The 26,715-nt window shown below is 34.4% G+C and overlaps 1 protein-coding gene across 1 annotated transcript in view; it reads left to right on the top strand.

The window, feature by feature from the left end:
• LanB1 (laminin subunit beta-1) overlaps positions 1-26,715 on the top strand; it is a gene marked incomplete in the record, with an annotated part of 117,514 nt that overhangs the window by 56,531 nt on the left and 34,268 nt on the right. The window contains 6 exon segments of the mRNA XM_067050256.1: positions 1,369-1,593; positions 5,173-5,372; positions 12,791-12,887; positions 14,718-14,909; positions 26,153-26,333; positions 26,419-26,606. Coding sequence (XP_066906357.1) covers positions 1,369-1,593; positions 5,173-5,372; positions 12,791-12,887; positions 14,718-14,909; positions 26,153-26,333; positions 26,419-26,606 — 1,083 coding nt within the window.

Here is a 26,715-nt window from a genome sequence, read left to right as displayed (position 1 = left end):
GCCAGACTCGATCAAAAGCCTGCTCTATATCGAAAAAGACTCCCGCGCAGTACATTCCGCGCTCCAAAGAAGACGAGACAACGTCCACCACACGATGACATTGCTGGATAGTGGAGTGGGATGTTCGGAATCCAATTTGGTGATCTGGGATTATATGATTGGAATCTAGGATGGGGTATAGGCGTTTCAAAGAATTAAAATTAATAAAAATTTTTAAATATTTTACTATTGTCGACTTGGGCCTTTTTGAACTGTTTATTGAATCTAATTTTCCTGTTACTGTATTTATTGTATATGCATTGCAAAAAATATTAAATACTAATTTAATGATTTATTTTTTTTTTTTTATAATGATGTAATAGAATAATATTTTTGTTTAGATGTTTGTATATTATATATATAAAGTATACTATCTTTTAATAATATTTCCTTTAAACACTAAATGTAATGAATGCTGTGAATTTTGATGAGGCCGTAAGTAAGTTCCTTAGGTTTTGAAAGACCATTAATACAGAACTACCAGGCCCCTAGCTCCCTGCTGTTAAATTTTATAAAATAATAAAGACAAAAAAATAAAACTAATATGGCAGACAGAGTCCACAGAGGGCTAATAAAGCTGACTGGAACCATTGGCAAGAGCCATACCAGTATGAGGTTGCTCTGTACTAATACTATAACAAAAGAAAAATGCAAATCATTATGAATGCCGATGCTCCTAAGCAATGTCCTATACAGTTGGCTAATATTGAGGGCCACAACAAAAATTTCTTAGAGAGCAAATATTTCTACATACGTGCAGAGTATGAAAAGCCGGCCTTGATGCCAAATTTAATCTCAATAGAAATTATCACCGAGGTCTAATAGTGTTTTGATCAGCAAGTAAACATTTTTTGATATAGCAAATATTACTCTCCTTAGAACCTAATTTATCCATTGACAACATGGTCAAATGCCTCTCTTCAAATCTCCTTACATTTATGTACTTTCAAACACCCTCTAGCTCCCTGGATCAACTCAGCAATGCTCTCAAAGAAGCAGGTGTTACCATTAGAAAAGCAAAAGAAATATTATTTCTTATTAAAATTATTAGGCCATAAAATTTTAATTCCATTCAATAAGAATTTTTTTTAATTTCCTATAAGAACCTTCTTGTTGAATGTTTGAAATGTTAACTAAACTTTAACCCAATTAAAAATGTCTCAGTAAGTAATTTTTCTTATGGTGCTTGTAGTTCTCCAATATTTTCCTTATTGCTGTTGTAATTTTGTCTTTCAAATGTGTTTTTTTTAATCCAGTTTTAAAGAATTGTTTTTTACTAATTTAATTTGATAATTTTTTAGATTATATGATTATATTTATTTTTTTTAGGATCTAGGTGTGATAAGTGTTCAGATAATTACTTTGGTAATCCAGAAGAAAGTAATGGTTCATGTAAACCATGTCAATGTAATAATAATGTTGATAAGACACTCCCTGGAAACTGTGACTCAAAAACTGGTGAATGTCTCCAGTGTTTACATAATACAACTGGTCCACATTGTGAACGCTGCAAAGCAAATTTTTATGGGGATGCTTTAAACCAACAGTGCTCAGGTACCAACTTGTTCTGGAATTTTCTTTATATTATATACAGGGTATCCCATTATATATATATATATTTACCTCCCTAATCTACAATTGTTAGAATTTTGTTTTGACCTTCACTAGGTCATAACTGTGGTATATGGTCTATTTTTTGAGAGTATTCATAATTTTCTAACCTTCTCCTGCTATCTATGGAATTTCCAATAGGATGGGTTAATTTCTTTTTTAAAGGGTTCTGATAGTGAATCAGATTTCAAAACAAATTCATATTGAATACATCTTGAAAGCTATAATTGCTAAAAAACACAACAATTTTTTTACATTACATTGCATTACAAGTGGATGCGGTGCAACAACAAAATATTAATAAAAGGAAGATGGTTTGAGTACGGTAAAAAATTACTCTAATAGTAAAACAACTATTAAGAGTAAACTTTTTACCCCAGACCATCTTCTTTTTATTAATTATACAGTCAATCAACAATTTTCCAATAAAGAACAAAATATTTTTAGAATTCAATGTTCTGTATGAATCTGTCATCGTAATATGAATGTACTTGACCTTCTGAGGAAACTAAAATGGCTGCAACGATGATGATGCCTCAATAACTAAATACTTTTTGGGTCCTTACAGATAATTAATTTCTTGAATGGATTTGTTCTTTAGGATTCTTTGATTTTCCACACCAATTATTCACAAGTGGTAAAAATAATTGTTGGAGGTTTTTTTGTGATTTACACGTTCTGGACACAGATAAAAAAGTGGCTGCTGTGAATTTTTACGATTGATGAGCAATAATAGCTGCAAAAATTTGAAAAACCGAAAGTAAAATATTTGAGGATATAATTTCTAGTCTTTTTTTTCTTTTCCTAATTTTAGCCACTTTTTCAATGTTCATGTTCCAATTCTTCCCTCGAATCCTGAGGATCTGTAGCTATGCCCATGCCTCCGCTAGTTTTTAATTCCTAATAATTAATAGTTTTTAATTGATAGAAAAGCTCTTGGATCTCTTAGGATCATACTTTTTCCTCCACAAGACAAGTTTGGTTCAGAGTTCCCCATGTCAGTTATAAGTAGTGTGTATACAGTTTTATTTTGCTTTAGATAATAAAACTCTCTTGTTTCAGAAAAAAAAAAATTTTTTTTACCAACAATTATATGTTTCACAAATTATTTATAACATTTAAAACTATTAACGCTATTTATATGTACATATATTTAATTTTTAACTAAATTATTCACTGATTTTAAAAATTCTAGTAAAAAACAACTATTCATAAAAATGTAAAGAGAAATTTAAAAAATTTATATGTAAACGTATAAATTCTCATAAATATGTAATGTTTTTATTTATTTCAATTAAAGTTATGATATTATTTTGATAAATGGTGTAATTGGTTAAATTTTGAATGCATAATCCATGTGTTAATTGATATGTTTTAAATTATAAGAAAAAAAAATAGGTTTTATGTCAATAAAAAGTAACAGTACCTAGTTTTGGTTATCATATCATTGCTGGTCTAAGTCTAATATTATTTAATTTATTAATCGATAATATTAATTGACTCTCCAAAATTCAGAAATGTTAATATAAAGCCTTCTTTATTGATGATACAGCATTGTTCTCCTCATCGAATTGATACAACTAATAGACTCAAAGAAGTCTTTAAAAAAAAATTAAACTACCTTAAAAATGGGGGTTACTTATAAATATTGAAAAAACAGAAGCCATCATTTTCATGAAAAGACAGATTATACTTCCATTGAACATCGTTTTAAATGATATTCCTTTCTCGTTTGCCAAATCAATTAAATACTTAAGAGTTGCTTTAGACAGTAAACTGTTATTTAACCTCCACATTAATTCAACATTAGAAAACACAAAGAAAGTAATGTATACAATTTTTTCATACTTTAATAAAAAATCTAAATTATCCACAAGAAATGAATTGGTGCTTTATAAAGCAGTACTAAGGCCATCATAACGTTTGTCCCATATGGGACTTCAATAATCCAACCAACATGAAAAAACTAAAAGCATTCCAAAACAAATCCTTCAAAATTATTAACCCTTTAACTGCTAAAGGCCATATGAGGTGATTTTTCAGCCAACTGTCGTCAGTGTTTTCTCCTTATCAAATTACTTCTGTTTTATTTATTTTGAATAGTTCATCATCCTCTTTTTGACATTTCAGTGACATGGTGCAGCTAAAACCTTTTTTTTTTTTTTTTTATAAAAAAAATAATATAGTTAGAAATGAATTTTTAAAAATGTGACTAACATAATAATTAGAAAAAATTATGTATTTTATAAAAAAAATTTAGTGGTTCGTTTTTGTAATTAATTTCAAAGTAAACAACCCCATATGACCTAGAACTCTGCCTGGAGAAATATCAGAATAAATATGAAAAGTTTAATCATATGCTACGTAGTGAGAGATTTCAGAAGAAGTTCTAGAAAAAACGTAAGAGGTAATTGTCTACTTATTTCATGGAATCAGTTTTAGGAGGTTATAGAATGTAGTTAGAATTGAGACATTGAAACCAAAATATTTTAAAAAATGGTTGTAATGTAAAGCTGTTGATGTTAAGAAATATTATAATTGTGACAAAAGTCCAAAGCATACTGTACTGATTCCAGAATCAGACCAAAATTAATTTGGTATATTGAATGAAATAATATAATTATAAACTATCGAGATCCGGGTTTCACAATTCATCCGCTGGAGCCTTTAAAGGGTTAATAACTATTCATATCACTAGAACGACTAAAATGCACTCAGAACTGAATATAGACACCATACATATTGACTCATAATTTCTTATAATCTTGCCCTAACTCTAATGAAATCATTCATAACAGAAATTGGAAATTATACAAAAACAACAACCTGTTGATAGATACATAAGAGAACCAAACATTTATTACTGTAAAAATTCATCAATAAATATTATATATTTTATTTTATTTCAATCCTTTTTTGGTTTTTATTTACTTTTAGTTTGTTTTTACCAAAATGTAAAACATAGTTGTTATGTAATAAGTAGCAAGAAAAATGTATTGAATATATCAAGCAATATATTAATTATTGCACATTTTATATTTAAGAGATAAAAACATTTATATAAAAATCAGCAACATACTATTGGTGTCAGCAGCCTGTTGCGGCTGATGCTACGGATCAAACAAATATTTACAGATCTATTAATACTGTTATCATTTTAATCATTAAAGCTAATATAATCTTTAATTATTAAGTTTAATAATCTTTATTACAATTGAAATCAGTAAAATGTATAAAAAATTTATTGATAAATTCTCTAGCTATAGATATTTGTCAAGTAGAGAAGTAGCAGAGATCATTGTGATCATTAGATCAGTTAATTAATGCATGAGTGTAAAAATGTTGCTAATTGGGAATTTTCAGGAATATTCTTGATAGTTAAGAATTTTAGTAGTCGGGAATTTAAATTTCCCATATTGGTAGACTCCATTCTTACCTATCATGCTTGAGTTACCGTGCCCAATTTACTGTTCTGAATAAAAAATTATGTAGTTTCTGTGGTTTCATTAATCCATTTTTCAGAGTGCTTATGCAACCTTTTGGGAACTAACACACAGATAGGGCCATGTGATCATGTTACTGGTCAGTGCCCTTGTTGGCCAAATGTTGAAGGCCGTGATTGTGGACATTGTAAAACAGATCATTGGGCTATTGCTAGAGGCAATGGTTGTATTCCATGTGATTGTGATCCTGTTGGCTCTTTAAATTCACACTGCAATGAGGTAAGTTACATATACATTACATTTATTTATGTGTGTGTTTGTTTATAATACTTGTATACTGTTATTATTAGTACATTTGGCATACCAGGTTTGTAAATGTGAAATCGGAATTTGTCCATAAGCGCCACTAGCTGTAACATGTAGTTACCATTAACCTGTCTTAAATTTTCAGCTCATAACTATACAAGTTTCATAAAACAACATAGTTTTTATTAATAGTATTGTACATGATGAACTGCATATTGCTTCATGATGAAAACTGCTCTAGAATCGCATCAAATCATGTGTCAAAGCTTATGGCTATCGTGCTGTTGGTAAATTAAAGTGCTTTGATTGGTTTGAAAAACTCAAAAGAGGCAATTTTGATGTGAGAAACCAAAAACCTGGAAGATCAACATAAATGGTTAAAGACAGTAAATCACAAGCATTGTTGTATTAGAATGATAAGCAAACACAACTACTTGCGGGTCATCAGATTATTTCTGATCGTGAAAATTTGATATATTTTGGCAATCCTTAGCATATAAGATGCATATATTGTAATAATTTTTAATTATTTAAAATAAAATAAAACGAAATGTTATATTTTTTAACTTGTAATTCTGATATCTAAAAGAGATAGCTTGGGTTGAAATTTAAAAACTTTAATATTAAATAGATAATATAATTTTATTTAGATTTTATAATATAAAAGACTCTTAATCTCAGGGCGAGTTGCTAGGCAATCAGAAACAGATACTTCTACTATTTACACTTAATTAAATTAATAACTCTTTTACAAATGTGTTTAAATTTAGGTATAAACAAAACTAACCAAGTTCTCAATCTTCTTTTGATGATTCTTGGTATCTTCTTTTTTCTTAATGTTGTGTCCTATCGTCAAAATGGCTTCCAGCTCCTTCCAAAAAGCTATTTCTCCCTCACAACAATGGCTTCCAAACTTTCTCGCTTCCAGCCGACAGACTTCCTCTCACCAGGCAATCCAAACTCAAGAGTGCTTTTCTTCTTGGTTGTCTTCATTTTTCAAACTGTCCAATCTTGCTGGACAGAAATTGATGAGGATCTCTTCATCTTGGAAACATCCTTTCACATGCGCGCCCAAACAACGAATGAATCTCAAAAACCAAAACCTGCCTCGATGTTCCATGTAAACATCAATTGTCGCACGACAGTTAGGGATTTTTGCAAATGATTTACTTTCTGAATATTATTCTTTAACACTATTTCTTGACTTCTATTTTTTCTTAAATTTACTGTATTTTCAATTAAGATGGAAAGAGTTATAACAGTTTGTATGATATTTGAATCTGCTCAACATGGCCTTGATTCAACGGACTTGATGACTGAAGAATACGTACCGCCATCTTGGTTTTGTTTTGAATCACGAATTTATTATGGACAATGAAAATTGGTTAGCTTGCTTTTTGGATAAACAAAACAAATGAACAATATTAAAATGATACATAAAATAAAACATTATTAAAAACCCTTTATACATCAAAATATACTATTTACTCAAAAAGAGCATATTACAATATATATATAAGCATGTATCGAGGTGAACCATCAACATTCATTGCAAAGCTAAATTTTTATGGATAGAAGACAATGCGACAATGCTTTGTGTTTGGTAGGATCGGATGGGTGTGATCTATTATGAACAGCTGAAACTTGGCAAAACCATTAATATTGACTGCTTCTGACAACAAATGATAATTTGAATCAAGCTTTGCATGAAAAATTACCAGAATATTAAAAAACAAAACAAAAAAAAACTGGTTTTGTTTCACGATAATAATAATAATACTTTATTTATTCTGGGTCGAGTCCCTTTAGAATAATACAGAGAAATAGACAGATGATGGCTAAGGAGCCTCAGTGATGCTTAAACAAAAATACAAAGAAATATAAATAGTGATTATAAAAAATAATTATAAGTTACTTTCTCACTTTAATCAGTTTGACAATAAATAAATAAATAAATAAAATAAAAATAAAATGATGTAAAAATAATTAAGAATGAAATAATAGTTTATATTCATATTTACTATTATATTGATTTATAATTTATTGGGGTCTGAATGGATAAGAAATTATTGAACAGGCGGGATTTAAAGGTAAGGAGGGTATTGGAGCGACGGATGTTGGAAGGGATGGAGTTCCATTGGGATGAGGATCAGATAATGAACGATCTATCGAAAGCAGCGGTTCGGTGGTCCCTTGTGTATAAGTCTGAAGACCGGGAACGAATTGAAGGAGCTCGGAGATGTATGAAGGATGGTGGGATTGGATGACTTGGAGAATGAAGAATGCCAGGAAATACTTACAACAGTAGGAAGAATAAAGCCACTTCAACTCTGCATGAAAATGGGAAGCAGAGGCGTCCCTTGGGATCCCGAAGATGAATCTTACACTGCAATTTATCTAACGTTTTAATTTTGCCTTGAGATCCCTTGAGACGCCCCCATATACCGTACAGCAATTGTCAAAGTAGGGAAATATTATAGAAGTGACTAGGAGCCTACAGGTTTCAAATGGAAATAGGTTGTGGAGGTAATTTAGACTTTTTAAAGTGGAAAAGGTACGGCGGGAGATATTGGATTCATGGTTTTTCCAGGAAAGCATTTGATTAAAGGTTAATCCCATGTTTTTGATGGTGAGGTAAAATTTGATGAGACTATCATGTAGGAACAGAGTTAGAATATTAGGACCAGTTTTAAGCAGGTGATGGGAGCCTATTAAGATTACCTTTGTCTTCTCTGTATTTAGCTTCAACTTGTTAGCACTCGACCATTCACAAATTCCATCTAAATCTTCTTGAAATTTTTCTGTGTCTGATGGTCAGAAGGCGGAAAGGATAGGTATATTTGGAAATCATCTGCATAGATGTGGTTTTGGGAGTGATGGATCTGGAAGGGAAGGTCATTAATGTAAATAGAAAATAGAGTAGGAGATAGAGAGGAACCTTGAGGAACACCACCGGAGAGGGGGAGGGTTTCTGATGGAGGTTGACCTGGGATGACTACATACTGGGACGGATTTGAGAGAAAGGATTTGAGCCAACACAGAGCACTGTTGGATAGAGGAAGATTACACAATTTAGTAAAGAGGATGTTATGGTCAACAGTGTCAAACGTTTTGGGAAAGTCTAGAAGGATGAGGATAGTGAGGTTTTGGTGTTCAATGGAGTTTTGGAGGTCATGGGTTATTTTAAGGAGAGCGGATTGCATTGAATAACCAGATTGAAAGCCAGATTGGAAAGGGTTGATAAGGGAATGTTCATCTAGGATGTTGGAGAGTTGATTTTGAATAAGGCGTTCTAACGGTTTTGAAAGGTTAGATTGGAGAGAAATAGGACGGAAGTCGTGCAGTGAGCTAGAGTTGGAAATTTTCTTCAAAGGTTGGACAAGGGCAGTTTTCTAGAAAGATGGGAATATGCAGTTTTGCAATGAAAAGTTGTAGATGTGGTAAAGAACAGGAATAACGATAGGAAAGTTTTATTAGTTTTGCTGGAATATTATCAGGGCCATAATCAGTGTGGGATTTTAGGACAGCAGAAAGTAATTCATTGTAGGACAGATGTAAGAAAAAGAAGTCTTCAGGGTTGAAATTGTGATGTTGAATATCGGAAGTAGAGGAATTATGAGCGTAGGATAAGAAATGGTCTGTGGGCTCACCTGGAGTCACATGGAAGGAACTGAGATTATTGGATTCTGGTAGGGATAGGTTACAAAGTTTTTTCCATTTGGATTTGGAATCAGGAGCATTGGAAAAAGCATTAGCAACATTACATGAAAATAGGTGGCTTTAGCAAGTCGGACTGCGGATTGGGTTTCATTCCGGAGGTTCTTCAAAGACATATAATCGGCAGGTATACAGTAAGACATATGAACGGGTTCGACGGTATTTGCGCCTAGTTGCATCTATCATTTTCATCATTTCCTTTATTTCAGGGGTCAGCCAACGTGCATTGGGGCGACATATGGTTCTGGTTTTCAAAGGAGCACGGATATCTAATATGGATTGTAGGTTTCAGGTCAGGGTGGTTTCAGATACTGCTATTATGTGATAAACATTGTCAAGAAAATATTTTTGGAATTCATTGTAGTATGCAATAAGGGATTGTGCATTGATGTGACAGGAATTCAGGGTATTAATCATGGCTAAACAGTTGAGAAGTAGAGTTTTAGGAAAAAGGATCATGGATGGGGAATAGGATATAACATTTTTTAAATCTAATATAAGTTCATACATAGAAAAAACACAAAAAAAAAATGCTAACATAAAATAAAGTTTGAAATACAAAAATAATAAATAATATAAATCTTTAGTGTTTCGAAATGAATATTCAATTAAGATTAATTTATAGCTTAAGAAAACATAAATATCCCCTTGTTTTAGATAAATTAATAGAGATTGGCTAATCATTAAATAAAATTCTAAATCATTTATCAAAAAATAAAAAAAATTAAAAATTAAATATTTCTTGAAAAAAAAAAATAGAAATAGCTACATTTAAACACAAATAAAAAAAAGCTGGAAGTATAAAAAAATTATAATAAAAACATTTCTGGTGAGAAAGCATAAATTAACTGCACACTCTGGGTAACATATATACAATGTTCAGCTGAAGATTTCCAGGTCAGGTTAATACTACACCATCTACATAACACACCATCACAACAAACCAGTCATGAAAACCATTGGTGCAATTTCTTTTTACACATTTACCTAGCTGGTATGCTAATGACAACCTGCCTTACAATACCTTATAAACCTACCAAATAACAAATACCTTATAAAAGGTTCTGGCCCTAGTAGTTGGGATTTAGCACCTTGTGTAACTAGCTTATATACTTTCTGGTTACCTATGATTCCTTTATGACCAGAGGTTTATAGTATTATAAGTTTTTGGATCTAGGAAGAGACTCCATATAATATGATTAATTTACCAGTACCAGTAACAAGGGTGCATGCTTCAGTAATAGTTGGCTCTTGTAGGACTTAGCATTATGCTCTTGAGTTTCTTAAGGTGACTTTCATACTGGTAAATTAATCAAATTATATGGAGTCTCTTTCTAGATCCAAAAACTTATAATACTATAAAAGTCACCTTAAGAAACTCAAGAGCATAATGCTAAGTCCTACAAGAGCCAACTATTACTGAAGCATGCACCCTTGTTGTAAGAGCACATTGTTTGAAATCACGACTTCAGTTAAATGACTTATCATCAATCTGTGATATTGAAAATATATTAAAAATGAAAAACATGAAAAATCCTTCTCCTTTCTTAATAAGGAACTTCTCCCACTTTCAGAGGTTCTTCTTTCAGGGAGAGGTTTAGTGAATTTGGATCTCAACTTAAACCCTGAGGACCCTGCATGGCACCCCTTTGAACCTGCTGGATTGATAGGGCTAGCCGAGGACTCAGTTGGTTCGACCTTTCCTTGAGTCTCTTTCCCTGATTGTTTTCCTGCTTACCTCCTCTTACCACTTTGAAACCAACTTCGAACATGCTATAGAAAATGGCACCCTGTTCTATTAGCGCCTTGAAGGGTTCCTCTGGTATTCCCACAACCAGCAGGGTATGGTTGGAGCTATCATCCCTATTGAGCATTCACCAGGTCTCTGCATTTAAGCAGGTATTTTGCTTTCTGATCATATCACAGACTTCCTTCTTTTCTTTAGTCTCTATTAGGGAGGTGATAAATTATTACTGCTTTTCTAAGAGGAAATTAATTCTCTCTTAAAGCCTTGATGTTTGCCTCCTCCCATGGTTGTTATGTTATTTACATTATCAATTATCTACTGTGCTGTCGCTTCAATGGCATGTGAGCTGCAACCACCCATTTTCCCATGTCATCCCATAGAATTTTGAACATATGCCTTGATCCCTTTTGAAGATCATGTCTGTGATGGTTGTCTAGATGGGGTCAAATTCCTCCTCTCCAAATACACCATCAGGATAGGCTGCTGGAAAGGTATATACCCTGATGCCTCTTTTTAGTAACAACGCTACTTTGAGGGAAAATCTCTTTCTCCTCCTCTTCTCTCAGTTATATTAAAAATTCTCCTATCCATTCCCATGAGTAGCTGGGGATAAATGGTCACCTTTGGCAGAGCCCCGTATACCACAGAAAGGGTACATAAAACTAGAAGTCACTCAGGTTTCCAGAGTCTGCGAAGTTTGACTGTTGACTCACAGCTATACATCCAAAGCCTACACTGTTCTGCCTTGGATTGGGGATTTCACAACTTCCCAGTCTAGGATGCGGTTCTTCACTTTTCTTGGACAGTCATGGATGTAGCGTCCTTAAGACTAAGCTTATGTTTCACAGATCCCTCGGCTACTCCCCTGAGGTTAAGTTAAGAAATTCCTTTCCTCAGCCCTTTGACCCCATTTTATTTTTCTGAAAAATTACAATTTTTTATGTATTAGAAATAACTTAAAATTTAAATAATAAAACAAATCTAAATTGAACATGAAAATTACAAAATATAAAATTTGTTATAAATCTCATTAAATACTTGTTTGTGGATAATTCATTTGACTCAAAGTAACGAAATATTTTTCTTACTTACAATTGATCAAATAAATGTTATTTATCAGTATAATGCTAATTAATACATCTAAGAACTCTGTATTTAAAAGGTTTCAATCAATATTTTTTTTTATATTATTAATATTAATCATTTTTTCCATACTTTTCATAATCCTCATATTTCATTGTTCAGCTTCCAATGTTTTTGTATTGTTCATAGCAACAGTTAACGTTTTTTGATTTTATTTGACTATAAATGTAAAATATCACTGCATTTGCCTCTGGTTTAAAAAAAAAAAAAAAAAAGATTTTTTTTTCAACTTTTTCCTATTAAGATTACAAAATACCTAGCTGGTTTTCCATGTTTCCAACCTGCTTCCCTGTGCTCCTTCAATCCTTTTCAATGTTCTTTAACTTGGCTGTCAGACTTTTTTTCAATTCATCCTGGCCATATTTCATTTCCTTAAGTACTGACACAAAGCCTTCCATATGTCCCCAAAGGCCCATTTGATAACTGACTCTAACCTCTTCTTCTTTCAAGTAACTCAATACTTCACTTCAGATCTACAATAAAAAAAAATAGTTTCTTCTCATTTTCTCATCCAAAATCCCGCTTCTGACACCAATTGTCGTGTATTACCTAGGCAAAAAAACAAACACTCAAAAAACAGAAACAACAACAATATTTTATTGCAATAGAGCGAAAATATTCACAGCACTTCTTACTTACCTAGAGTTACTCTTCTGTTTTTTTTTCTACACACTCCCAACAAAACATATGTTTTAATGTATCGATAATTGCAATTATAATCGATCAACCAGATAACATGGTTACAATATGTTATAAAAATGGTAATCTATTGTTTCTATTACAGTTTACTGGTGAATGTTCTTGTAAGGATGGTTTTGGAGGTGAAAAATGTAATCAATGCCAGCCAAAATTTTGGGGTGATCCTAATGATGAATGCTTTCGTAAGTATTAATTTTCAATTCTTAAATATTTATTACACTCTTATATATATTATTATTTTATTATTATTGTTATGTATTATTAAAAATGTGTGTTTTAATACAACTAAACAAAAAAATAATCTCTCTTGATATTAATATATTAAAACTGAAACATTTGCTGAATCTTGTTGATTACAAAAGATATATTGAATATAATTGAACTCTTTATAACTGAAATCAGCTTTGCATTATAAGGACCAGAAAAGTGGGAAATAGGACTTAATATTTGATTTTCCAATTGTTAAAAATACATTTTTTAACAATGTTCATTGTTGAACACCTAATTATTAAGTTAGGAAACCAAGATACCTTTTCCTTTTAAGAATTTATAAATGGTTCTTCTTTACACTAGATTCTGCTTTTAGCCTGGCACAGGAATAGACAAAAAATAGTTAGACAAACCTACTATAATCAGAATTTTTGGTCATCAAATATACTCAGATAGTTGTTGATTGGAAGCCCTACCTCTATCACTTTTATGTGCTGCGGGTTATCCTAAAGACTGAGACACTTTTTGGTAGGAAGAAGCCATGACTATAGTTGATTTGAACAATTTCTTGGTCTTGCAAGATCAAGATGAATGAAGAATGTCTGAAAAATCTAAAAAAAAAAAAACTTTTACTCAAATAGAATCGAAAATAAACATTCTGGGAATAGGTCCCTTCAGAATAACAAAAATTTACTATTAAAGGAAAACATCTGTCTGGGATTGAATGAACTACCATGGAGTTTAAATCTACGCTGTTTCATGAAATGAAATGAGCGAGTTAAATTAGAAAAAAATTAAATTCTCTTAACATATAATAAATATTTCAATAATAATAAAATAAGAAATTATGAAATAATGATGTTGGCAGAAGAAGATGTAAAGCCAGTTCAACTCTTCATAAAATCAGATGACAGAATTGTCTTTTGTATAGTTAAGAAATGAATATCAGATATGCTAAGGTTAGGCATTTGTTCAGTAACAAATTGTTTAAATATCATCAATAATGTCTTCTGTTTGTAATTGTAAGAATGTATAAAGAAGTGAAAGTTAACACTAATAGAAGCAAAATTGCAGTTTAAGATTTTTTCATATGAGGTTTCTGATGCATTTCAAAAAAGGAGGGTGCGTGCGCTTTCACTCTGACTTGGCTAATTTTAAACCGATTTATATGTTTCCTTTTTTTTATCAAAAGGATGCACCTCTAGGGTGGTTAATACCACCCTAGAGGTGCATCCTTTTGATGAAAGATGAAATTAATATAATTATTAATTTCATCAAGGTCTGATAAGAATTTTTAGATATATACACCAGAAAATTTCAACATACAACTTGTTATCACTTCTGATAATTACAATGGTTTAGTTTAGAAAATAAATTTCCCAATATATTTAATTTTTTAAATAAATAATTGGAAAATAGGCATTTTTCCAACTATGGGGTACTCAATAAGCAATTAAAAACAGTTACTAGTTAGTTTAAAAAAGGATAACAAACTTTAAAATGGTACTCAATAATTGCTGAAAATAATTAACTTTTAAAAGGTACATAAGAAGTAATAAAAAGAAAGAAAGAATTTTACTTTAAAAAGTATATTATTATTAAGTCACCATTCCAAATCAACCTGAACAGTACAATACTTCATTCTTTTTTAATGTCAGTAACCTGGTGGGTCACAACTCTCGAGTTATTTTATGTTTTTCCCTTAAATGTCAAAGTGAAGTAAGTCTAAACACCTTAACAACATTAATTTAATTTGGTATATTTTATTATTATATAATATTTGGTAAAATGTTTTTCTTTAGCTTGCTCCTGTAATGAAGAAGGTTCTGTGGATGGGCACTGCCATCAAGGAAATGGAACTTGCCTTTGCAAAGAAGGGATTGGTGGAGAAAAATGTGACACTTGTGCTCGTGGTTACAATGGATCTGATCTTTCTTGTTCAAAATGTGGAGAATGTTTTGATAACTGGGATCTTGTCATAAGTGGTCTTTCAGGTAACTAAGCTTGTTCGTTTAGTCATTACTTTATTTGATATTTTATTTTGATATAAAAATTATGTTGTATGTTTCCAAATTCATCTATGCAACTTGTTTTTTTAATTTTCTTCTGTGGTTTTAAAACCTAATTATCTTCAATAATTTTTTTTCCATTTCTGTCATCTAAGGCTGGTTTTTCCCTGAATTTTCATCTACTTCATCTTTCCTCTTTCTTGGTCTTTCTCTTTTTCTTCTTCCTTCCACTTACATTTTCATAATAACCTCATTCCTTTTTTTTGTCCAAATCATATTAACCTTTCTCCTTCATTGTGTATGAGGGAGTTTTTATTTTAACTCTGCCTGTTCTCTTATCCTTTTCTATTTGTATTTATCTTGTTGCCCTTTTCCAGGGGTGCTAATAGTATTTAACAGTCTTTAACTTTAATGTCTCATGTTTCTGAGATAAATATAGTGATAGACTCAAATACAGATTTTTTTATTTATTTTTTGTACATTTTTTTTTGGAAGTATATTAGAGCTCCAGAAAGTTGAGTTTGGTAATATTGTGGCTTTCCTGCTTTCTTCTATTGTCTTTCCTGTAACTAGTGAAAGTTACTGGAAATACCTTCATTGTGTATGATTGGCCCAAGGTGTTTAAACATCTCCACTGTTTTAATGCTATGTTCAATGTTTACTTCCACTGTTTAAGTGCTAAGGTGCTCTGTTTCCAAATACTTCAAGCTTAATCCCTTCTTCTTATGTACATCTATAGCTTTCCTAAATATATCGTTTATACCCTCTCTATTTGGCTCGGATATTTTAATCATTAGTGAATATAAATTAGCGCTGTAAGTGTATATTTGTCTTAATTTTTTTAGTCGTGTTGCCCTTCCTCCTCTCCCCCTCCCTATTATTTTAGAGTGACAGAGATGTAAATTTTATGAATGGTTATTAATGTAATATATTCAAATTACTAGGTTAATTAATATTTTTTTAACTTGTGTGTCCACAACAAGAAACATGTGTTTTTAATATTTATTGAAATATAGTTTTACTTAAACTAATTGTAAATTAAAAAGAACAATCTTACTAATAAAGGCCCTATCCTATCTTATTCTAATTATATCTACCTTATCCCTAAGTATATATCTATGTACTTATTATTAACTTATAATCTAACCTACAATTAAAATACATACAATTGTTATCTATGTCCAAAAGTGAACAATGACGCGTATGTACTTGCACTCAACTGGTCGTGGCAGAGATAGAGAGAAAGATCACTTCTCAATACACAGTTTTTCAACTTGATTTAGCTCACTGAAAAACCAAAAATACACTAGACTTTAAGTCCATCCATTAAAAAAACATCCAACAACAGAACATATGATTTTTCTCTCCCTCTCTGCCCGATACCTCTCGCGCATGCGCTGCCATCACCAATTCTTCTGTCTCGTCTATTACATATGCGTTTATTATATATATTTTTATTAAAAAGTGGAGTTACATGAAACTTCACTTTATTCTCCTTATTCTCCCACTAACCCTTAGCTCCCTCACTCCTGCTTAACTAGACAACAAGTGGTTCCATGCATGTCTTATCCAATTTCCCTGATCTACCTGGCTGGTATAAGTTGACACTACATTATCTTCATCCTCTCTCTCTTTGCAATATATCCGTGATAAACACCAAAATTCAGTTCTTTATATTCACATTTAGCTATCTTTAAACTACTTTTGTACATTACATTAGAAATCGCTTTTGTGGATATGTGAGAGTGGAATTTAGATATTGCTCTGTGGAGCAGATTATATTACTGGGCTCCTTGCTCTACTTCGTAACTGATAAGGTGACCTAACATTTTCCCTACCTTTATCTTCGGACTCGGGGAACCAGTTAGGGTCATGAACAGTGTCATCGATGTCAAGTTCATCACTTTCTGTAGAGTCTCTTCGTTTGTACATCATTCGGTGCCTCCATTAGTTCTTGGTCAATGGCCGATCCTCTTCCTAGTTGTTCGGAGAGCATGGCTCGCTCTGAAGAACCAGATAATGTTGGGGAATAATTCGCGAATGGGATTGACTTATCCTCTAGATTAGTCAGTTTCAGTCTATTTACGTGTATGGTGTACCTCCCTCCGTTTTGTAATAATAGGGTGTACGTCCATGATGACACCTTCTTAATAATTTTGTGCGAGCCTGACCAAGGATGCCTAAATTTCTTTGACTCCCCTCGAGTCATAACTGGTTCATATAAATAAACTAATTCTCCTTCCACATAATTTCGCATTCCTTTCCCTGAATCATAATTTCACGAATGCATTTCTTAAGCCTTTTCTGCTGATTTGTTGGCTCTTTGGTGAACTTCAGAAAGCTTAATTTTTAGTGCTGAAATATAATCTTTCATCCGCCCTGGAAATGTATTTCGAGACAAATTAAATGGAAATGGAATCTCAAAGACATGACCATACAATAAATAATAGGGTGAGTACCCTGTTGAAGAATGAGGTGTTGCTCTGTAGGCTGCCAGAGCAAAGGGAACCCATTGATCCCAATCGGCTGCATCCTTACGCACTAGGTGCGCCAGAGAGTCCCACAGCGTCTTCGTTTGCCTTTGTTGCTTTAAAGGCACCGCCTCTGCATATCTCATGAAATTATCTATAAATGATAAGAGATACTGGTTTCCTTTTGTGCTTGGACCAAATGGACCTGCTATATCTAGTGATACTAGCTCGAAGGGGTAGGTCCCTTCTAATGTTGGGCCCAGTGGAACTAGCAAGCTTCTTGCACTCTTTCTCATGTTACAAGATTGGCGATTTCGTACATATGTTGCTACATCATTTTGTAAGCCGGGCCAGTAGAATCTATCCTGAATTCGTGCTGCCGTGCAAATCTCCCCTGGGTGACATGCCCACAAGGAATCGTTATTTTCCTTAATAATGAAAGATTGTAACAAAACTGGAATCATTATCTTCAATGTATCAGTATTAGATGTATCGTCCACCCAATACCATAAACCTTGGTTACCTTTCGAAACTTTTTCCAGGTATTTTCTGATAATATTGCGACACCTAACATCTTCTTCTTGCTTCTTTAAGAAAGATATTTTGTCGAGAAACTTCAAATTTATTGTACCCACTTCTCTACTGAGGCCTTCGGCATTTTGGTGACGTACTCTAGGCCTATGAACAATGTCATAATTATACTCCATTAGTGTTCACCACTCTAGCCAAGTAGAAGGATCTTTCAAATGTAACATCCATTTCATGATTCGTTACTAGAGTGAATTTTCTTCCTAACAAATTGCACCTGAATTGAGCAGTGGCCCATACTACTGCCAGTAATTCTCTTTCAGTGGCAGAGTAGTTACGCTCGGCATTATTAAGTTGATAGCTGGCATGTGCCACTGGTCTCTCATAACCTTCCCTCATCTGAGAAAATACCGTTTCTAATGCTGCACCCGAAGAATCTGTTGATAGTATAAAGGGATCATTAAAATCCGGATAAATTAAAACAGCGTTTGAACACAATGCTTCTTTGACAGCCTCGAAAGATGTTCTTTGCGCCTCTCCCCAGTGGAATTTTTCATTCTTTCTTAAGATGATCATAAGAGGTTTTGCAAGATTGGAAAATCCCGGAACAAATCGCCTATAATATCCAGCTAGGCCCAAAAACGCTTTGACATCCTTAGTAGTTCTAGGGACTGGATACTCATCCACCTTCACACCTCACACCTTCGCTGGAAACTATATGTCCCAGATAATGTACATCACTCTGCACAAAGTGGCACTTTTCCATATTCGCTTGTAAATTAGCTTCGTTTAGTCGTGCTAACACCCTTCCTAATTGCTGACAGTGTTCCTCTATATTTGCGCTGTAGACGATAATATCATCAAGATATACTAGACATTCATCCCCTTTTATTTCTGAAAGTAGCTGATCCATTAGTCTCTGAAATGTTGCCGATGCATTAACTAAACCAAAACGCATCTTTTTGTATTCGAAGTGTCCTCCCTCCGTCTTAAAGGCAGTCTTCTTCTGATCTTCTGGCCAGATTGGTATCTGATGATAACCACTAGCTAAATCTATGGTAGAGAAGAATCTGCTTCGCCCCATACGCTCTAGCGTTTCAACAATCAATGAGAGTGGGTAAGCATCCGTTTTGGTAATTTGGTTTAAACCACGAAAGTTGGTACAAAACCTGTTCTTACATGTTGAGATACCATCTCCTTTCTTTTTTACAAGTACTACATGTGCTGACCACGGACTCTCCGAAGGGCGTATGATATCCTTTTGAAGCATGTCCTGAATGTGCTCTGCCACCACTGGTGGCTGATGAAATGGTACACGGTAGGGTCGTTTCACAACTGGTCCTTCTTCCATGGTTCGAATTCGATGGTACACTCCCAAGCGGCAACCCTCTTTGCCAGGAGGTTCGAAAACTTGTATATATTTTCTTAATACCTCTAATATTTGCCCTCCTTCATTAATTGTTAAGTGGGATAATTTTTTTTTTACATTCCTTGATCAAGTTCAAAGTACTCTGGTTCTCCACACCCAGAGCCCTAACCCATCTTTGCTAACTTGTCTGTCACATTATGCTTTAAAATTTCTTTTGTCCCAAACTCCTCAGCCAGACCCAAACATTGCCCTTTAGGTATCACCACCTCCTCATTTGACAAATTAATCATTTTGAAACAGACTCTTCTACCATCGATCTTGTTAATACTGCGGGCCACTCTTACACCACAGGCTCCAACAATACATCTCCATTCCTCGGTTCTTTTAGTTTACCCTTAACTAGAATCTCACTAAACTGCGGGATAGAAACTTTATTCACAGCATAAACCCGAATTGCCTCTAGTTCGTTGTTTCCTAAAACTGATTTCACGCCTCGTAGTTCGTTCCTATTGAGCTGATTACTCAATCATTCCATTGCTTTGCACAATAGTCCCCTTTGCAGCATCGATGAAAAGTCCTAATTTACTTATCAAATCCCATCCCATCCGACCGTCTACTCTCAATACCACGTCTGCAACAACGAATCGGTGAGACAAAACTGTCGACTGGATTTGACACTCCTAAACCTGCTCCCCTCGGACATTTATTAGAGCACCTGTAACACCGGATGCGACCAGATGCGATGGATAGCACGTCTAGGGCAGCCTCTTGCAAAGTGCTCCGTCGATCCGCATACAAAGTAAATCCCTCTATTATCAGATCGAATAAACTCTCTCTCCCTTTGTGCTCTAGCTGGCTTTTTTAGAGGACACTCTTTAGCGAAGTGCCCTGATTTATTACACCGATAACATTTCCTCTCTTCTCTGTAAATCTTAGATCCAACCGGTTATCAGAATTCCTTCGGATTGCCCACACATCTTTTACCATCACACCACCTGAGAGCGCTTCACTGACCTGACTCTTGATGCTTTATTTATGGCCTCTTCAAATGAAGAAGGAGGCTCAAACTGTAATTGCTGCCTAATTTCTGGCTGAAGGCCCTTTATAAATGTAGCCATAATGATTTTTTCATAATTACTTCTTACCCAGCTAGCTTCTTCAACCTAGGACGATTTAGGAGTAGCTAGCTCTCCTAACCTTCGACATTTATCGCCATGATCACGAACCCCCTCCCCCGGAAGTTGTTCGACGGAGTTTAACTCTAATAATCGCTGCTCGGATGTAATAGATCCCTGGAAGCCCTTTCGCAGTATTGTTACCATCTGATCAAACCGAGCAGTGGGTTTTAGTAATTCCGGATAAGATGCAACACTTGCCTTTGCAGGTCCGGTTAATTTTGAACGACAAATCAAAACCTTTTCCTGTTCAGTCCAACCGTATCAGCAATAAGATCGACGTGTTGCAAAAACGTCTTAACATCATCTTCATTATCTAATCCTCCCCAAGGTTGTATCAAATTTTGCAAGCCTAATTCTTTTTTTACAATATTTTCACTTATCGATGTCTGAAAACGTACTGAAACTTCATTCTAAGATTTTACTTCCGATTTTAAACCTTCCATTTTGGCTTTTAATTTGTTTAGTTCTGCTTCCATGGTAACTACCTTATTAGACTGTAATGGTAAGTGAAGTGAGTTTGTCTAAATTTAATGCCCCTTCGAACCTGAATACAATCTAATTTTATTAACGAGTTCTAATACTAATACCCCTTTTACCTGTCACCAGTGTAATATATTCAAATAACTAGGTTAATTAATATTGTTTTAACTCACATATCCACAACAAGAAACATGTGTTTTTAATGTTTATTGATATTCAGTTTTACTTAAACTAATTGTAAATTAAAAAGAACAAAAGCGCAGCCATCACCAATTCTTCTGTCTCGTCTATTACATTAATAAATAACACTTTAAATAAATCCTTTCATGGCTTTGAATTTTTTGGAGAATGTTGACTCTAATGTGACAGGCATTATTGTTTTATTATGGTGTTATTTTGGCACATTTCTCTAATAAGTCTATTAAGCTTCCATCAATTAGGTTCTCAGTGGTTTTTTTTTTCAAATCAATAAACATTTTATATGTATATATATACACACACAACTTTTTTTTTAATATTTGCTACAAGGGGTTCTCTAATGAAAAAACGAAAATGTTGAATTTATTCATGATTATTATTCTACGAGGATAAGATGGTTTAGGGGTGCAGTCAAAATGAAATTAACAAATGTGAGCTAGGTTGTTGATAGAACTTAATGTAGTCTGAATGTCGGATTTCAGTCATCCGATTTTTCCATTCTTTTTTGGGATTTATATAAAGTCGGGGTTGGGGGTCTCATTTTCTGATGCCCCCCCTTGCCGCGAACACCGGAAGACCCCGAAGACGCTGCGACTGCAATGCCGCCCCAGCCTAAGCATTATGCAAGCTAGGACCTTGCCTACCCCTACCATCACGCCAGGCTCCAGGACACGCTGGCCAGCCCTTGAAGAGGAACGAGGACGTCTTTTCAGACACAGGTGAAGATACACGGTCTTCACCGTTTCGCCCACCGCACACCTTGACGAGGGAAGCGGCTATAGGACGCGGAAGTGACCGCGACAGCGAAACTTCCAGCAGCCACCAGATAAGCACATTATTATTTATGACATGAGACCACCCACTTTCTTATATTACTATAAATAATGAAATTAAATTAAAACCTAACACACTAATATTGTCTGCCCCTCCAGGGATTAATACTTTATAAATAGAATGAAATATATGCATGTTAATCAGCGGAAAGTCTCACAATTTCCAGCCCCCCTTTTCCACACATTTAATTTAATCATAAAATTACACTCGGGACACCTGCAGTATAGCACGAGCAGGTCCCGATGTAACAAAATTGGTGCAGTCCGTGTGAGGATCGAACTCTTATGGAATTATAAAAATTATGAGACTTATTAAAAACATTTTTTGTGTAAGACATTTCGCCCACTCTTTTAATTGATTTATCAATTGTTCACATTTAAAATGATAATTAGCGTTAGGCGTAAAAATTGTGATCTTATTAGATTTAAAGAGACTTGGGAGGCCAGGCTTGTTATTGAAGCCTAATCCCATCTGCCTCTACCCTAGGCGCAACTAGGCATTATAGGTTAATGCACCCAGAGTTTACAGTATATGTGTAGTGTAGAATAAAGCCAACTTTACTCATTTGAATTATCGATTTTAAAATTAATTTATTATTAGTGGTATTTGCATGTGTGTTTGATTGAGTGTGTATTTATAGTGTGAGTGTGGTTTATTAATATATTGTCATTATTTCTAAAAGAAAAAAAATATAATAATTTATTGTTTGTTTTGCATGAATATAATTGCTCAACATTCGGATCCCGGAGTTCGACGGCGAGCTATCCTCCTGGTGGCGGTTTCGGGACACCTTTGTCGCTCTTGTTCACGACAACACGCAATTGGCGCCCGTGAACAAGATGCATTATTTAAAAAATGCCCTCATTGGAGAACCCGCGTCGCTGCTGGCCGGATTCCCATTCGATACCGGCTCCTATCAGCCGGCTTGGAACGCGCTGGTGCGCGAATATAATAATCCGCGCGTTCTCGCTTCAAGATGCCTGCAAAGGGTCTTGAACCACAAATGCCCTACGTCTGGCGGCGAACGCGCGAAGTACACTGCATATTTGGCCGAGGTTGGTGAGGGGGTCGAGTCGTTTCGGGCTTTGGTTTTAGAGGACGAGACGGATGTCATCCTGTCCACATTAGCTCTCCGAGCTTTGGACCCCGTCACCAGACGGCACTTTGAGCTTGCCCATGCAAGCAGCGAGTTCCCCGCAGTCGACGATATTACAGCGTTCGTGAGACAGAGATTAATGGCGTGCAAGCTGTCTCAAGAACTCGATATGCAGCCTCATTCCGACGCTCCAGGTGCTAAACCCGCCGGTAGAGGGAAGGGCGGAATCTCCATGCTTGCCAGTGAAGTCGGCACGAAGAAACGAGTTTCTCCGGGTCCATCCGGGTCGCCACCTAGGCGCACGTCTCCAGGGAATTCGGGCAGATCGGGGCGTCGCCAGTCACCTGGCACTTCTTCACGCGGGAAATCCGTCTCTCCCGGCAAAGAACGTTGTCCCCGTTGTAATGGGAGGCACCTCTTAGGTCGGTGCTATACGTTTTTGGCCTTGACCCCTCAGGAACGTAACGACTTTATCAAGTCATCCGGTCTGTGCCAGAACTGCCTGAGGTCGGGTCACCACGCGTCGAAATGCTCTTCGGTGTTCAACTGTACGTTTTGTCGCGCCAAGCACCACAGCGTACTGCATGTTGAGAGCCGATCAGGTTCTCCCGCCGCCGTCACTTCGCCGAAGTCCGCGGATTTCGTGGGTCATATTCGTGATACGTCCGGGCCTCGTGGTTGTTGTTCTGAGGCAGTTATGGGAACTGCGTGTGCCGTATTGCACGGGTCTAAGCATTCCGCGCCATCACGGCTACTACTGGATTCCGGCAGCCAGTACACCTTTGTTACTGCCGAACTCGCCACGAGGATTGGCGGCCAGCTGCAACCCTTCGACGGAAGAATCGCCGGTTTAGGAGGTTCTCAGGTCGCCAACATCAAGGGTGCGATGACGTTCCGGCTTCGGTCCCTTATCGATGACACCACGAATTTCAAGGTCCGGGCGCTGGTTGATCGGATCACCTCTGAATTGCCCAAGCGTCCAGTTCCTAGGCGGGTAATCAGAGAGTTATCGCATCACGTTCTGGCCGACCCTTCCTTGCATGTTAATCAGCGGAAAGTCTCACAATTTCCAGCCCCCCTTTTCCACATATTTAATTTAATCATAAAATTACACTCGGGACACCTGCAGTATAGCACGAGCAGGTCCCGATGTAACACTGAATGTTTTTAATTGCCACGCCCACATTGTAACGTATTATTTCACTTCTTAAACTTTTTCTTACACATTTGTCGTCCCCCTCTTATATACGTTTCCCTTTTTTAACGGTTATTAAATACCCATGACACTTTGTCATTTTCCGGTACTTTGTCATCCCTTGTACATATATATATTTTTAACTGGAAGATTGCTGATTGACCATGTGTATCAATGAATGGAATATGGTCCGGATATGGTCAAATAAAACTCAAATCGTAATAAATATTTTAATTGAGCCAAGTTGGCATTGCTCAATTAAAATAGTTATTACTATTTGAGTTTTATTTGCCTGTACCCGGACCATAATCCATTCATATATTTTTAACATTTTCCAAAAACCATTTGTCATCACCCTTTCACACACTTTCTTCCTCTAAATATTTTCTACTTTTTACTTTTTTCCCACTCGTAACATTTCGTCTTAAAAACACATTGTAACGTCTTTTTTAATTATGAGTTTTGCCGTTATCGGCGCAGATTACCACTTGGCGTTTGGTTTTCTAGCTAACAGGTTCGTTTTTATTATCTTTTTTTCCCTATCTTTATTTTACTACCCCTTCTTTTCTCATTTTCCTTACCCACGTTATTAGTTATGTTCACCATATATTATTATTGTAGTTTTCAAAATAATTTTTTTTTTTTTTCAAAATAGCCCTGATGAAGGCTAGAAACTCTAGCCGAAATGTTGGCACAATTAAATAAGTTACATCAACTTATTGGGTTTCATTTTGACCACACCCCCAACCATCTTATCCTCGTACAAGTCATCCACGGTCAACTATCTCTGATAATTATGATTATTATTCTAGATTCATTTCTGGATTATACAGTGCAAACCTTATGCTTTTTTGAGCACTAGGAGGGATTTAAATTTGAATCCAAAATAAGTACCATACTTGTTCCTCAGTCCATGTTTGGACAATTGGAGCTTCATTTCCTGCCATTCCACTATAGTCAATCCCTAAATTTTTTTTTTTTTTTCATTTATTTCTAAGTTATTTTTTTTTAAATTTTCATGTTGTCTCAATAAGACTATGAATTGTGATTTTTTTTTTTTAAGTCTACTTTATCTATGAGATTGAAATTTTGTTTTGATGTAGCTAGAAACAATGTAGAAATACTGAATGAAGGGATTTTTTAACTATACAATAGTCCATAATTTAATAGTTAGATATTGACACAATTAAAAAATTCAGACCACATTAAGTTCTATCAACAACCTAGCTCACATTTGTTAATTTATCAAAAAATCCTTTATTCAGTGGATGCTATATACAAGAAATAAATTTTCAGCCATTTTTAATAGAAATGAATGTTTGTTAACTTCTTAATGGTATCCATTAGTTATCACCTTAAAGTAAGAATGTGTTTCTGTGCATGAACTTTATTGAATCAAACCTCTTAGGTCCTTTAAATCAACATATTCACTTTCTACTTCCCCCTTTTTTTTATATTTTTTACAATTTCTAATAATTATTATGCAACAGCTAGTACCACAGAGTGGAATGTGAACTTGTCTTTAAACATATTGATTTTGACTATATCCTGGTGGATATTTTTTGTTTTTAATCAACACTTGAATATAATTTCTTTTAGATGATCATTGTTCATTGTTGTTTGATGGTAAAATGATTATTGTTCAGATTTTAAGTATATTTGAAAGTGTATATTTTTATTATTGTAATTCAATTCTTATAGAATGTCCATCTTGAGATCAAATTTAGAGTTCCTGTAATCATAATGTGTGTTTTGGTCTGCCATTAATTTTTTATTTATTCTATTTTATTTTTATTTATTTATACTGGGAATTATTTGATTTCCTATATTCAAGTTTAATGATAAAAAGTTAAGCAATCTGATTTATAAACTGTTTCAGATAAAACAGTCGAAGTAATTGAAGAAGCTGGCAATATGAAACGAACTGGTGCAACAGGTGCCTATAATTCAGCATTTGATGACATGACTAAGCAAATTGATGATGTCAGAAATGCTTTAAATAATACCAAGTCTAATAAAATCAAGCTGGACTTTTTGAATGATCGAGTCAATAATTTCAGGTAGCTATCTCTGAAAATCATGTCTCTTTCATGTAGTACTCAATGGTTTTTAAATAATATGTTACTATTCTTCACTATTTTCTAGAAATAATATTCTGAATGATGCTACGGAAAGGATTAGTAAACTCAGTAATGTTGTACAAAATGTTATATCTAATATATCTATTGCAAGGTTATCACTTAGTACTGTGAATGATAAAGCTCTTACGTTACAATCTTCTGCAAAATCGCTGAGTGATAATGCTACTCACCTCCAGGAAAAAGATTTAAAAGGTATTGAATTATGTTTATTTCATATAATAGGGGTATTCATGATCTTTGGTTTAACATGCTAAAGCGTGTTAAATGGAAAAACTCATGTTAAATCGAAAAAAATTGCCTT

This window comes from Halyomorpha halys, unplaced genomic scaffold (genome assembly GCF_000696795.3).
Source record: "Halyomorpha halys isolate HHAL.00 unplaced genomic scaffold, Hhal_1.1 Scaffold385.1, whole genome shotgun sequence".
Classification (NCBI taxonomy): Eukaryota; Metazoa; Arthropoda; class Insecta; order Hemiptera; family Pentatomidae; genus Halyomorpha; species Halyomorpha halys.
Note: the sequence above shows the minus strand (reverse complement) of the source record. Positions and strands in the feature narration are given on the sequence as shown.